Source organism: Chiloscyllium punctatum, chromosome 49 (assembly GCF_047496795.1).
Source record: "Chiloscyllium punctatum isolate Juve2018m chromosome 49, sChiPun1.3, whole genome shotgun sequence".
Lineage (NCBI taxonomy): Eukaryota > Metazoa > Chordata > Chondrichthyes > Orectolobiformes > Hemiscylliidae > Chiloscyllium > Chiloscyllium punctatum.
Window position 1 is genome coordinate 26,655,281 of NC_092787.1, and position 16,330 is coordinate 26,671,610.

General features: G+C 39.9%; 1 protein-coding gene across 1 annotated transcript in view; it reads left to right on the plus strand.

Annotated features, from left to right (window-relative positions):
* Window positions 1-16,330, plus strand: part of gle1 (GLE1 RNA export mediator) — a 59,338-nt gene that overhangs the window by 17,941 nt on the left and 25,067 nt on the right. The window contains exons 4-7 of the mRNA XM_072565982.1: window positions 5,215-5,363; window positions 8,813-8,873; window positions 11,447-11,701; window positions 15,334-15,547. Of these exons, the coding sequence (XP_072422083.1) occupies window positions 5,215-5,363; window positions 8,813-8,873; window positions 11,447-11,701; window positions 15,334-15,547 (679 nt within the window). The remainder of the gene's footprint in view (window positions 1-5,214; window positions 5,364-8,812; window positions 8,874-11,446; window positions 11,702-15,333; window positions 15,548-16,330) is intronic.

Genomic DNA, 16,330 nt, shown 5'->3' on the forward strand with positions numbered 1-16,330 from the left:
ATGCATAATTTAATAGTTCCCTATTCTGTATCTAATGCAGACATACCCATGGGGACTACAGCCAAGTATTGGTACCCAGTACTAACTATAAAAGATGACATCTTTTAAAGAAAGCAGGTCCTATTACTGTCTACAAGCACTTTACATAGAAGTGCTAGCAGCTCAACATTTGCGAGTGAAATCATAGAACAGTGAACTATTGAAAGTCTGCAGTTAAGTCTGTAGAATGCAGATTCTATATAGGTGAAAATTTGTTACCTTCACAGGTACTTAATATTCATAAATTCCAGTTTGAATACTATACTTAAAATGAAAAGTGTTTTTCTTGTATTCTGTTTCTTCTATTTTTAGAAAAGATGAATGAAGTCTGTTGTTAGAACATAGAACATTGAGCAATACAGTGCAGAACAGGCCCTTCGGCCCTCGATGTTGCGCTGACCTGTGAACTATTCTAGGCTCATCCCCCTACACTATCCCATCATCATCGATGTGCTTATCCAAGGATTGTTTAAATCTCCCTAATGTGGCTGAGTTAACTACATTGGCAGGTAGGGCATTCCAAGCCCTTATCACTCTGCGTAAAGAACCTGCCTCTGACATCTGTCTTAAATCTATCACCACTCAATTTGTAGTTATGCCCTCTCGTACAAGCTGACATCATCATCCTAGGGAAAAGACTTTCACTGTCTACCCTATCTAATCCTCTGATCATCTTGTATGTCTCTATCAAATCCCCTCTTAAGCTTCTTCTTTCCAATGAAAACAGACCCACGTCTTTCAGCTTTTCCTCATAAGAGCTTCGCTCCAGATCAGGCAACATCCTGGTAATTCTCCACTGCAGCTTTTCCAATGCTTCCACATCCTTCTTGTAATGGGGCGACCAGAACTGTACACAATATTACAAGTGCGGCTGCACTAGCGTTTTGTATACTTGCAGCATAACATTGCGTTTCTGGAACTCAATCCCTCTACCAATGAAACCTAACACACCGTATGCCTTCTTAACAGCACTATCAACCTGGGTGGCAACTTTCAGAGATCTATGTACATGAACTCCAAGATCCCTCTGTACATCCACACTACCAAGAGTCTTTCCATCAGTACTTTGCCTTCCTGTTATTCTTCCCAAAATGAATCACCTCACATTTGTCTGCATTGAACTCCATTTGCCACCTCTCAGCCCAATTCTGCAGTTTATCCAAGTCCCCCTGCAACCTGCAACATTCTTCCACACTGTCCACTACTGCACCAACTTTCGTGTCACCTGCAAACGTACTAATCCATCCACCTATGCCTGCGTCTAAGTCACTTATAAAAATGACAAACAGCAGTGGTCCCAAAACAGATCCTTGTGGCACACCACTAGTAACCAGACTCCAGGTTGAATATTTTCCATCAACCACCACTCACTGCCTTCTTTCAGAAAGCCAGTTTCTAATCCAAACTGCTAAGTCACCCTCAATCCCATGCTTCTGCATTTTCTCCAACAGCCTATCATGTGGAACCTTATTAAAGGCTTTACTGAAATCCTTGTACACCATATCAACCCTACCCTCATCTACATGTTTGGTCACCTTCTCAAAAAACTCAATGAGGTTTGTGAGACATGACCTGTCCTTGATGAAACCATTTAACTATCTGAAATCAAATTGTTGCTTGCTAGATGATTTATAAATCCTATCTCTTATAATCCTTTCCAAAACCTTTCCTCCAACAGAAGTAAGGCTCACTGGTCTATAATTACCTGGGTCATCTCTACTGACTTTGTGAACAAGGGCACAACATTTGCAATCCTCCAGTCCTGCGGTACTATATCTGTAGACATTGACAACTCACATATTAAAGCCGAAGGCTTCGCTATCTCCTCCCTAGCTTCCCAGAGAAGCTTTGGATAAATCACGTTCGGCCTAGGGGACCTGTCTACTTTCACGCCTTGATAACACCTCTTCGTAACTAACCTCCATCCTTTCTAGTCTAATATCTCATATCTCATTCTTCTCCTCTACAATATTCTCTGTTTCCTGAGTGAAAACCGATGAGAAATTTTGTTTAGCACCTCTCCAATCTCCACAGGGTCCACACTCAACTTCCCACTTCTGTCTTTGGCCCTATTCCTACCCTAGTCATCCTTTTATTCCTCACATACCTATAGAAAGCTTTAGGGTTCTTTATTCTATCTGCTAAAAACTGCTCATGTCTTCTCTTTGCTCTTCTTGACTCTCTCTTTAAATCTTTCCTAGTTAATCTGTAACTCTCTATCGCCTCATCTGTACCATCTTGTCTCATCAACACATAAGCCACCTCCTTCTGCTTAACAAGAGATGCAATTTCTGTCGTAAAACAAGTTCCCTGACCTTATCACTTCCTCCCTGCCTGACAGGGACATACCTATCAAGGACACACAATATCTGTTCCTTAAACCAGCTCCACATTTCCATTGTCTGCATCCCCTGCATTTTGCTACCCCATTCTATGCATCCTAATTCTGGCCTAATTCATATTATAATTGCCCTTTCCCCATTGATAACTCTTGACTGTGACCTGTGGCATGTACCTATCCCTTTCCATCGCTAAACTAAATGTAACTGAATTATGATCACTCTCTCCAAAGTACTCACCTACAACTAAATCAAAACACCTGGCTTGGTTCATTACCAAGCACCAAATCCAGTGCAGCCTCCCCTCTTGTCGGCCCCTCAACATAGTGTCAGGAAACCCTCCTGTACATATCAGACAAAAACTGATCCATCTGACGTACTAGAGTTATAGCATTTCCAGTTAATGTTGGGGAAGTTAAAGTCCCCCCATAATGACCACCCTGTTCCTTTCACTCCTACCCAGAATAATTTTGCTAATCCTCTCCTCCACCTCCCTGGAACTCAGCGGAGGCCTATAAAAAACTCCAAGCAGTATGACCTCTCCCCTCCTGTTTCTAACCTCAGCCCATACTACCTCAGTAGATGAGTCCTCATCAAAGGTTCTTTCAGCTACCGTTATACTATCCTTGACTAACAAGGCCACATCTCCCCCTCTTTTACCACCTTTCCTGTTCTTAATGAAAGATCTGAACCCTGGAACCTGCAACATCCATTCCTCACCCTGTTCTATCCATGTCTCCGAAATGGCCACAACATTGAAGTCCCAGATACCTATCCATGCTGTAAGCTCACCTACTTTATTTTGTATACTTCTGGCATTGAAGTAGACACTTGAAACCAGCTTGCTGTCTACCAGCACATTCCTGTGACCGTGAAATCCTATCCCTGTCCTCCCTACTCTTATTCTCTTCTGCACTGCAACTACACCTCATGTTCCCATCCTTCTATAAATGTTATGTTTGTTTAATAATTGCTTCACATATCTTAGTCATGAACTCAAACAATGCTCTACATCTTCCTTTGGTATTCCAGGCAGGTCTTGGAACTTTCAAATTCAACCAATTCCAACAAGTGTTATTAAACATTGCAAATCTTTAACTTTGCCAGATACCGAATCATCTTGAGAGATGAAATAATTTTGTCTTGGCAACCAAACTGAGTTTCTTACCCAAGTTCTGCATGTTTTTATTTCTTCATAGTTCTACATATACATTTGTTTCCTGGTTGTTCAGTGTGTAGGCATAAGTTGAAGAAGCCTACATCTGTTTTTCTTCCCTTCCATTACTCCTTCCTGAGGAATGTCTTTGTGTGGTTACACAAGCAGTGGGATTTCAAACACTTGTGCCAGGTTTGCTGTAACCATGATAGGTTATGAGGTTTATAATGAAAGACACTATCAAATAATGATGCAGTGCAAAAGAAGGCCTTTTGGCTCATTGTTCCCGTGCCAGTGACTTTGGTCAAACCATTGTCCAGGTTTCAAGGAGTCAACATCAGATGGCACTTTGGTTCTTCTTTGATCTTTCAATCCCCCCATCCCCATCTCATAATTATCCCAATACACCACAAGTTTCCCCCTTGTTGCATAAAAAGGCAGAAAATACAGCAAATGCTCAGCACTTAACTTTTCAGGCACTGATAAAATGTTATATTTCCCTCTCTACTCAGATGCTACCAGCCTTGCTGAGTATTTCTAGCAGTTCTCTCTTTATTTCAGGTTTTTAATAACCATAGCATTTTGCTTTTGCCAGTCTTACCCAGTGTTTCTCCATCTTTGATCAGCTGTCTTTATAACTTGGTGACATATCATCTGCCAGTCTAGTAGAGAAAACAAGCCATATTTGTAATAACAGATGTCTTTGCTTCGTTCTGACTTGTGAGAGCTTCAAGGCAATTATCACAAGCTCATTCTCTTGCCATTCAATGGCACCATGGCTGATGTGACCTAACTTCACATACTTATCACAGCCCCATAATGCTTAATGCCTGTAGTCACCAAAAATGTATTTCTTTTAGATTTAACTTTAAGAACTAGTTGAGCATCAGTTGCTATTTGTGGAAGAAGATTCATTACATAGAATGATTACAGCACAGAAGGAGAACATTCAGCTTGTCATGTCTGTGCTGGATGTCTAAAGGAGCAGTTACATATATATCCTCCCTCCATCATCTATCCATAGCCTTGCACTCTATTCCTTTTCTCTAACTTCTCAAGTATAGAAGTATTTGCAAATTTCATAATTTTAAAGTTTTGCTCCATAGTCTTGAACTCTACAAGCAGAAATAGTTCAAATCTACACAACAGAATCTGACCATTTGACACTACTCTCTGTCATCAATGCTTTATCTAGTAGATGTGAAAATAATGAAAATCTTTAAATAAAACTTGTTTTACTACTTTGGGCAGGTATAGTGTCTTGTTGTTTCCCCAGTCAAAATATCTATGGGTGACTAAATTGCTTTAATAATGAGATTGTTGCAAGAACCACTGAGCAATTGCTTTGTAATATGCTTAATGATGTTACAACCGAAGATCAACAGGTAAAATCCCCAGGCTTTTCCATTCTTTGCCACCTAGTTATGATACTTGTGCATCACCAGGTATACAAGTGTCCCAAAGCCATGTGTCAAACAGTTTAATAGAAAAAAATTGATGAAAATTGCAATTTATTAATTCAGAGATGAGAGAAATCTGGTAGAGGCAGCATTTATTGCCCATCTCTCATTGCCTGTGAACTGCCTTCCTGAACTGTTGTAGACAAGTGGCGATTTGTGAAATCTTACTGTATGTATTTGACTGCAGAATTGATTCAAAATCCTTCTTCATTCTATCTAGGCTGAAATGAAGCATCGCCAAGAACTACATCAGAGAAGCGTTCAGAGTTTTTCAAACACAGCAGCTGAATTGTTGAAACGATTTGAAGAATCCCTGGAGCTTGAACAACGTCAGGAATATGAGAAGATGCGTGATATGATGGAGAAAGGGTAGGAACTGTCAGAGTGTGCTCCAGTGAGGGAAGATATTTCCAAGTTTTCTCTTGTGCTATTTAGCTAAATAATAGAGTAGAGCCTTTATTAGTCATCCTCGTTAGTGATCATGGATGGAGTGAGGGTAATCTTAAAGTAATTTGTATTGAAATACTTATTCAGGTTCTGCATTTCTTTTATACTTGTCCCCTTTTCCACCAATCCTCCTGCAAAGGGGTTGATTGCAATTTTGTAATCAATAATTAATGAATTTTCCTCTCTTCCCTCTCTAACACTGTCCTCTAACTCTTTAGCATCCACAGGCCTATCACAACAAGGAATCATTGGTTCAAGCCCCGGTCCAGAGTTTTGAGTAGGGATTGCTGCACTACTGAATGTTCTGCCTCTTGGATGAGATTTCTAAACCCAGACCTTGTCAGCTTCCACTCCCCACTTTAAGGTGGATTTAAAAGATCCCATGGCACTATTTCAGAGAGCAGGTGGGTTCTCTGTGGTGTTCTGGCTAATATTTGTCCCTCAACCAATATCCTGAAGACAAATTATCGATTCTTTCTCCCGCTATTGCTTCTGGAACCTGTCATGACACAAATACAGACAGCCAAATCAAATCAGCCTCCCTATCCCCGTATTTGCAATACAGTAAAATTAAAATACTTAATGATCCTCAAAATTGCCCCCATGATTCTTAACCAGACCTTTTAAATCACAAATGGCAGACTTTGTGAATAACTGATACCAGATACCAATGTATAACTTCTAAATATATTAATAATTTATTAATAATACAATAGCTTTAATTGAGTTAATCTACAAGGTCATCTAATGGATGACTACAATTTAAATTCAATCTTCTTTGATTCTTGTCCTCTGTCTTACAAAGACAGACCAGCATGCCATTAAACGTTAAATCAAAAGAAAAGTAAGAGATGTAACTGACTAGTTCGCTTAAGCAGTCACACAATCTGTAATATCACAGCCATGTGGAATTATATCTTGGTTTCTGAAGACACCAGTCAATTTAAACAGCTTCATTAGGTTCTAAGAATATTTATTTCATTCTTATGACTTACTCTATCCTCCGAACTTTCAATAAGTTGACAATGAGAGAATAACCAGAGAACAGTCAAGCTTCTGTTCTGTAGCTCTGACAGCTACAATCCTTCTGACCAAATGCAAAGTTCAAAACCAGTTTAATACTGGTTCAAACTTTGTTTTCTGTTTCTGTTCAACATTTTTTTTTGTTAGATTGATTGGCATTAACATTCAAGCATCTGCTATCTGTTTGAGCATAATGCCTTTCCAGAGTTCAAACAGTAAAAGTGTACTTTGAATAAAAATCAAACTGCAGTTACCTTTCAGGCCTGACCTTGTAAGCAATTATCAGTTTGTTTGTTCTCTTTGTTTTTGAAACAAGCTGTTGTTTTCAGTTCATAGCTCTTAACTAAAAATGATTTTAAAAATGACAAATTAGCAAGGGTTCTAGCAGACCTTAGCTGTGCATAAACTGGGTAGTCTGTTGTCTGTTTAAGCATCTATGAAGCAAAAATGGAAAGAAAGAAAATTGATGTTTCTGTTCAATGAACCTTTCAACAAAAGTGATGCTGCACCGATATCTTAAATGTTTCCCGAACTTTTTAAATTTCATATTCCCAGCATCTGCAGTCTGTTAGGCTATAAAAGTTGTTCTTCGGCAAAAGTAAAGTTGCCATAGTTCCAGTGCACTACAGGAACTGCTCTCTCCTGACTCCAAATGCACACCGCCCAATGAAGTGGAAAGATTTAGCCTAATGCAGAGGTGTACAGTACCTGGTTCTGTTGGCTGAATTCACTTTCATTTTTGCAATCCAAAAGTGAATTTTAAACAAACTGCTTCTATTTCAAACATAAATATGCAAAGTTCCCCCTCCGTCAAAGTATTTGTGCTACTTGGATACAGAGAGGCATAAAGAAGAATATGGGAGATATTTTAAAATTGTCAATGGATGTGACAGTGGATGCGGTTTTTCCAGTGACCAAGGGGACTTGGATATGATTAAGTTTAAGAGATTTAGGACAGGGAAAAAAGAGAATTTTTTTTATTTTTGAGTGTTGTATGAAATTACAAGCACAAAATAAAACAGAGAGTGAGATGATTTGTGGTGAATTTATCTGTGGCTACCCTGCCTCCAGCGAGGGCTGAGTTTGAGAAATTGGAGCCGTCTTGATAAACTTAGTCAGTGCAGAAATTGAACCCACACTGTTGGCAAACACTGCCTTGCATGCCAACCATCCAGCCAACTGAGCTACTCACCCCTGAAAAAATAAGCTAATCTGATGGGGTATATTTTGTTTTTTAACATCTGTAGTTTGGAATGGCAATATTTTGAAGGACACGTTAATTAAACTGAATTTTTTAATGTAGGCAAGATGAAATCAATTGTTTCTTATATGTTGGCGAGAAGAGGAGCTGATGAACTGTCATTGCTGTGACAGTTTCGTTCAGAAATCCTTTCACTCTTGTACAGTCATTACTTTAGCATTGTGGATATGTTTGGTTTAATCTCGGAGTGCTCTTGGAAGTTTTTCTTTAGTGTATCAGACAGCCCTGATTTCAGCTTACACATCTGGAGTCATTAGTTTTCCTATTTATTCTTTATAAGCAGAAATATTAGCCTAACATGATTTTGAATAAATCTGTCAGGATCTCCCTTCCAAGTTGTTCGTTAACTGGTTGCCCAAAGTGATTTTATAGTTACTTAAATTCATAAAATTGTGACACACCACCTGACTTGCCAAATTACTTCCACAAGGCACAAGTCAGCAGTGGGATGGAATGCTCCCTTGCTTACCTGGAGAAGTGTAATTCCAGCAACTCTGAAACTTGCAATCCATGACTAAATACCTCACCTGATTGGACCTCTTTGACATCTATTAGCATAACCATGCACACTTCCTACCACTGGTGTATAGTGGAAATACTGGGTGCCGTTTTCAAGATGTACTGCAGCATCTCACTATGTCTTCATTAATCGTACCAACAAAAGTTTGCAGTCTTTGTCACTTTGTAGGACAATTACGTTATTGATAGGAGCATTATCACTGAAAGTTCTCCATGTTACACCCTGTATTCACTTGGAACAATATTGTCCTTTCTTCAAATTCCTAACTAATAACTTTGAATTTCCCTACAATATATGGCGTATAATGGTTGAAGAAGATGGTCACCACCATCTCCTCAGTAATTATGGATGGACAATAAATGCTGACCTCTCTAGTGACGTATACATCGCTCGAATAAGCCAAAAAAAACTATTTTCTATCGAATCTGATAATTATATAGTAAACTTCTGTGCACCTGAAGCCCTGCAAATACTTTCTATCTTGTACACAAATATGACAGGTCTGTAAACCCTTTCACTTGGGGAAAGGCGAGAAGTATGGCATCTGATATCTAAAACCTTTTCCAGGTCAATTGAAGCCCAAGGACGTCAAGAAAAGTTAAAGGAAGAGCATCGTCGCAGAGCTAAGGTACAGAGCAGTGAAATGTGAGCGTGCTCTTTTGCAGAGCCATCAATAAGCCTAGTTTTCATTGGAAAATTACTGGATGATTGAAGATATTATAACTGACTCCTGACTCCTAACACACACCTCCCAGTGAAGTGGAAAAATTAAGCCTAATGCAGAAGTGTTTGGCTGAATTCATTTTTATTTTTGCAGTTCAAAAGTGAATTTGTGGTTTATATTTAAAACACAAATGTGCAAAATTCCTCCCCTCTCAAAGAACTTGTGCTACGAATCTCATTGGATACAGAGAGGCATAAAGAAGAATATGGAATGTATTTTAAAATTGGCAATGGATTTAGGACAAAAAGAAAGGAGAAACATTTTAGTTTTAAGAGTGTTGTATGAAATCACAAGTACGAAATAAAATAGCTAGTCCGTCAGGTCTCACATGGCACTTCTGTATATCACTCACATCCACTCCTGGCTAATGACGCACAAGTACACAGACACATGCAGATCATACTCGCAAATGAAAATCCAGGATAAGGCAGAAAGAAATCCCAAGGCCAAGAGGAGTGAAATGCTCAGTAGTACTCTAAGATGCACAGAGCTAGAGTTAACAGTTGAAGCAGAGATCATGTCAATATTTAGCAATAGAAGTGAGAGGACTTGGGAGTTAAAGGAATACGGGTTTGGAGGGATATGGGCCAGGTCCTGGCATGTGGGACTAGATTGGGTTGGAATATCTGGTCGGCATGGACCGAAGAGTCTGTTTCCATGCTGTACATCTCTATAACTCTAATACAGAGGCACGGCATATTGGGTTAGGATACTGTTCACAGGATAAATACCAACATGAACAGCTTGGGTTGAAAGATCGGTTTCCATGTTGTAATTTATAATTGAACATGCAATGCATATTTGAAAAACTAGCTTTGAAAGCCACAGAATCATCATTTAATGTCAATCTTGAATGTTGGATCAGTCCTCTCTTTTCTGATTATTTGGATTTGTCCAAACTCAAGAATTGTTTTCCCTTTGGTGGTTCTTTAGTCTGGAAATGGAATGTTTAAAAAAGAAACTTTTAGCATCACTCAAAAGCAAAGTTTTAAGATGAGTGGGACCTTTAGTCTTCTCTAGCAGACTTGTTTACTTTTTAGTTCCTCACATCCCTGCAACCCCCACACCCCACCACACCTTGCTTTTCCTTCCATCCTGCTTAATGCCTAAGGGTCTTGAGCGTTGGAGTATTTCTAGTATGGTACGCAAGTGGTCTGTTTCCACGTCTGAGAGTCTTCACAGTGAGAGTAAGCTGGCTGGCTACAGGGAACAAGCTCTTTCTGCCCACTGAAAAGTAAAAGGGACAAAGGAACTTCAATCACTCTTACCTTCCAGAATGCCAAATCTGCCATTTCGTCTTACAATATCTAGCCTTGCTTTTTTAAAAAAGAAGTGCTGTCTTCTCAGTGTCTGAACTGTTTTTCAAACTGTTGTAGTTTTTGATGACTTTCATTAAAGTGAAACTTCCGAAAACCAATCATACATCTGTCACTCATATCCTTCAAGCTATTTTTCTTTATTATTTCATGTTACTGACATGAAATAATGTCAAGGGTTACTGACAAGGGTTACTGACAAGGCTGTCATTTATTATCTATTCCTAGTCTCCCTTGAACCGATTGGCTTCCTTGCCCATTGCAGAAAGCAATTAAGAATCAGCCACACTGTTATGGGTCAGAAGTCACATCTAGATCAAACTATGTAAAGATGACAAATATTCTTCCCTAAAGGACATTAGAGAATCAGGTGGGTTTTATCGCACTTAGTAGTTTCAAATTTACCATTACTGCTACTAGCTTTCAATTCCAGATTTATTCTTTAGGTTTTAAATGCCAACAGTTGCTTTAATGGGAACCCATGACCCCAGAGCATTGCCCTGGACTTGTGGATTACCACTACCCCATCCTGTCCCCCTGTTTGTGTGTGTTTACTGCACTAGCATCTAATTTCTTCATCCAGTTTAATATCTTTATTCAGACAGTGCAATGCGGTCATTAGATGAGATGCGAAAGTGAGGTTATGCCTACCTGCCCCTCCTTATGTGGTTAGCAAAGATCCTCTGACATATTTCAAAGCTGGGGGCATTGATCTCTCCATTTTCCAAACAACCAACCTTGAAAACAGCTCTGGAAAGAGTGACAAGTCAAATTTTATTTTTAGTAATGGTTCATTAGTAAAACACTCTTAAGAAATCTTAAAGCATTCGTCAAAGGCTCTTAAAACATGCTGTGGTGCTGTTTGAAGAACAACAAACTGTGGAGTAAATTCTCCCTAGTATCCTGACTGCTATCGATCAATCAGATTAGCGATCAGATCAGGTTATTATCATGTTACTGTTTGTGGAAGTTATTTGCATGCATGTGGGCTGAACTACACCATTCAAAACACGTGGCAACATTCCTGGATGTATTTCAAGTAGTTGGAAAGCAACTTGGAAAATCTCATGGTCATGAAAGATGATTTATTTAATCAAAATGTTCCTTTCTTCATGCTTGCATGTGTCTCTCTTTTTTTTGTGTTTTCTCCATTTCCTGAAGAATCTAAATCTGAAACTTCGAGAAGCTGAGCAACAGCGACTGCGCCAGGAGGAACTCGAGCGTCAGAAGCAGGCAGAGAGCCGGGAACGAGTTCGGAAGCTGAACTGCATCCAGGCAGAGGTGCTGCATCTGAACATGCAGATTGAGCCCTACTTCAAGCAAAAGGAGCTGGTGGGGCTGGACCTTTCGGGATACAGTAACCGCGGCAATCAGCTTTGTAGCCTGGTGTCAGGAGTGATTAAGCTCACATCAGAGGTTTGTGCATTGCATCAATGAGTTTGACATTAAAATTTTATCAGTGTTAAATCCTAAATAAGTGGGAGGTGGAGGAGTTGGAGGAAGATCCCAGATGATATCAGCCAGCATTCACTGAGTTAGATGATTCCCAACAGATCTCTACTCTCCTCCAATTGTTGTCTTTTGCTCATCTTTGGTTTTAACAATTCTATTGATGGCTCTGCCTGCAGCTGTCTTGATTGAATACACTGGAGTACCCTCCCATAGCTACTCTGCAAGCTCCCCCTCCTTAAAGAGTTTCCACAAGGTTATTGATTACCTATTCTTTATGTTTTGGATGAGTCAGTGTTGGGCTGGAGTGTACAAAGTTAAAAATCACAACACCAGTGCTGCTCCTTTATCAGGTGACAACCACCTGATGAAGCAGCAGTGCTCCGAAAGCTAGTGCTTCCAAATAAACCTGTTGGACTGTAACCTGGTGTTGTGATTTTTAACTTTCTTTATGCAGTTTTCAATTGTGTTTGATTATTTTCCTCAGTCCCTTGGGGCATAGCTAAGAGAAGAAGTTGCCCACAATGTTACACTCCAATCTACTGAATATGTAATGTGTGTAAAGACTTTTGTGATGCTTGGGTAATCTCTTTACCTGGTCTGGGTTCCATTGCTACCTGTCTCTGACATGTATTATAACATGTCTGAACAGGTTGATTAAAAATATCTGTAATATGTATGTATGTGTATGCATGCGCCTGTTGTTAATTAGGCTTCTTTCTAACTACTCTCCTCTCCCCACCACCGTTCAGTGGCCAGTTAACCTTGTTTTTAGTCTTTGCTGAAAATAGTTACTAGAAACATCCCTGTGTCCATGGAAACCTAACTTAGAATGGAGTCAACATCTGAGAATCAGGAAAGGAGAAAACTGGCTTTTTACTGTATTTTGGCTTGAAGCCTCTGAACCAAATTCAGACACTGGCTCGATTCAGAAGTGTTGGTTTCCTTGTTTGTTGGTTCTCATGGTGCCTTACTTAATGTCTTTAGTGTACTTAATTATCCCAAGTCACTTCACACAGCATAGTAAACAAATCTTGTCTTTGTGCCACACAAGGAACCATTGGAATAGTTTCAAAGAGAAAGGTTTTCAGAAGTGTCTTGAATTTAATTTGTTGTATGAAGAATATTTTGACTGGTAAATTTATTTTAATGCAAAGTTTATGTGGACTGATTTTTGGGGATGTAGTGAGTAGGAGCACAAACAGCGGTTCCACATCAGATTCATCTTTTGTATTTAACATATAAGTTATTAGACTGCATTCAAGGAATGTCAGAATAGGCTCTTCAGTCCTTTGTGCCTATTGGAGCATTCAGTTAAATTATGGTTGGTTAGTCTCTTGACTTCTGTCCGCAAACCAGGGTACATCAACGTTTAATACCCTTGCCTGACTCCTGATATATACCTCCCAATGAAGTGGAAAGGTTAAGCCTAATGCAGAAATGTATAGTACCTGGTTCTGTTTGGCTGAATTCACTTTTAATTTAGCAATCCAAAAGTGAATTTTAGATAAGAATAGATTCCATACAGAATGGAAATAGGCCTTTCAAGTCCAACAAGTAGCCCAGCAAGTTCACACCGACCCTTCAAAGAGTAACCCACCCAGACCCATTCCTCTACCTTATAGTTACCCTTGACTAATGCACTTAACACGATGTGCAATCTAGCATGACCAATTCACCTGACCTGCACATCTTTGGACTGTGGCGGAAACCCACACAGACACAGGAGAATGTGCAAACTCCACACAGACAATCGCCCAAGATGGGAATCGAACCTGGGTCCCAGGTGCTGTGAGGCAGCAGTGCTAACCACTGAGTCACCGTGCCGCCCATGGTAAATTGTTTATGTTTAAAACACAATCGCACATACAGAGTTCCTCCCCTCTCAAAGGACTCCATATTCCACACCTACATATCCCATTTGTTACAGAGAGTTTTAAAGAAGAATATGGGGAAAATGAAAGGGGCATTTAGTAGATCATTGGGTATTGCAAGCCAATAAGATCCAAACTTTGATTTGTTTCTGCCATGCCAGCAGTTGGTTGGTTCCTACTCTTGACAGCAATGTAATTAAAACAGCAAAACATTGGATAACGTTGTTCTGGGCTGACACTTCTCAACGCCCTACTATACACTCTCCTAAAAATGATGGTCTGGACTATAAAGAGGTGGAAAATATAGATTTGAATGAAACTCTACTTTGACCCCATTTAGAGTTCAGTGTTCTGAATCTAGTTGCCACACCTTCATGAACATTGTGGTGTTGACTGGGATACAGTGCAGAATCACCAGTACTCTTTGCTAATATTTCTGTCTTATGGGCCTACTATAGGGTTCTAGCAAAGCCCAAAGCAAGCTGCTGGAATTGCACCTCATTTTCTGCTTAGGAATTTTATAGCCTTCAGGACTTAATATTAAGTTCAAAGATTCCAGGTCAACTCTGTTCTTTTTGCCCCCCTCTCACCATGTGTTGTGTTTGTATGAGTTTGCTATCGGGAGAGTTGACAGATTTTTCTGTTAGCACTCATCAATAGTACCTCCTCTGCATCCGTAGCCTTTCTCTCCTATCATTAGCACTCATTTTGTATTTTGATCTGGGGCATCTTCATCTGTTCAACATGTTCCTCCACCATAAAGCCCACCACTTTTTTCCAGCTCTTTTCATTTGCAAAGAAGTGTCATTATTGAACTTGAAATGCTATCAGACCTGCTGAATCAAGCCAGTACTTTGTTTATTGTTCAGATTCCAGTATCCACAGTACTTTGCTTTTATTCACTAGAATGACACTGGGGTTAAGAGGATTACTTTGAGGAAAGGGTTTCGAAGACCTAAGGTTTTAATCCCTTGAGCATAGACTGTTTGGAGGCGATTTGAGTAAGGTCGTGATGGTCAATAGAGAGAAAACATTTGCTCCATTGGGGGACAATCCTGAACAAGGAGCAGACCTTTAAAATTGGAACTAGGTTGTTCAGCCATGATATCCAGAAGCAATACTTGATGGAAAACATTAGAAATCTGACATCCTCTTCCTCCAAAAATCTGTTGAAGCTGAAGATCAATTGAATGTTTTGAAACTTTTAATGTTTAGGTCTTTGCAGGGTTAGGGCATCAATTTATGAAATTAAGCTGTTTAAGATGATGGCAAAACAGGCTTGAGCTGAATCAATGTTTTCTTTGAAGCTTTTTCAGCACGTGGGCTGCTTAAATTGTTTTCTGTGGGCGTGCGCACATTTTTCCAGAGCAAGGCCTTTGGAATATCTCTTAGGTTACTGTGGACCCACACAAATTTGTGGGAATGTTGGGCTGAATGACTTATTCTGATTTCAAGAAAACGAATTCCTCTTGGCAAGTGCCAGTTTGCAGATTTTTGGTGAAAGCTCAGTTGACTTTGCCTGAGTAACCTGCTGATGCTCTGAAGTGATAATGATGAAGATCGATGGTTTGCATGAAGTAGGACTGCCACTGCCCTTTGAGCAAAGAAATTAAGATAGGAACAGGAGTAGACTGTATTGTCTGTTGAGCCTGCTCTGCCATTCAGAACAAGAATTGTTGCATTTTGAACCTTTATCTTTCTCAAATCACTTTTATCCAAATGTAGGGTGGTGTGCCACTTCAGGAGGACATTCTGAATGCGGAGCGAGCTTTGATGCAAATGCGAGAGCTGATCGCTGACATGCATGAGAAAATTGCTGCAGCAGCTGCCGAGAAGAAGAGGTTAAAGGAGGAGGAGGAGAAAGCACTTCAGAAAAAGCAGGAAGTCAAAGCTGAAGTAGAAAAGCCAGTGCCACAAGAGAAAGCCAGTCGTAAAGAAGGTATTTATAAAGGTGCAAGGTCAGTGTGAAATCTGATTGATTGTGAAGGGTGGCATCCCAGAGAGAGCCGGAGTGGAAAACATCACACCTCATTGTCTTTAGACATTCTCTCCGTGTCTGCATGGGTTTCCTCCGGGTGCTCCGGTTTCCTTCCACAATCCAGAGATGTGCAAATCAGGTGAATTGGCCATGCTAAATTGCCAGTAGTGTTAGGTGCATTAGTCAGGGGTAAATATAGGGAAGGGGAATGGGTCTGGATGGGCTACTGAGGGTTGGTGTGGACTTGTTGGGCTGAAGGGCCTGTTTCCATATTGTAGGGAATCTAATCAAATGGTGTGGGTCTAAAAGCCTACAGTTGTCATCACTCTGCATATCAAAAACCAGCCATTTAGCCAACTTAATTAACAGACTCCTTGATTCATTGTTGAAGCAATGAATATGCTTAATGTTGGCTGTGGATCATAGAATTGGCTATTCTTTTCCAACACCCCTCAACTTCCGTACAGGAAGGAGAAAACAAATGTACACTCTGGTTCAGCGTAAGAATGGAGTCCAGGAATAAATTCCACTGTCCATAGGGGCTGCTGCTTCTGAAATGAAAGCAATTAGCCATTTCACTTATTCGACAATGGTACATTCTTTCCCTTCCTCATTGGAGTCCACATCTGTCAGGTCTTTAGTTTGATATGTGAAATTATCCTGTTAAGTTTGGATTTTCCTTTTATGTAACCTGCGGAGTTATCTTTTACAGTGCACTTTTAACAGTAAAAATGACTATGAAGT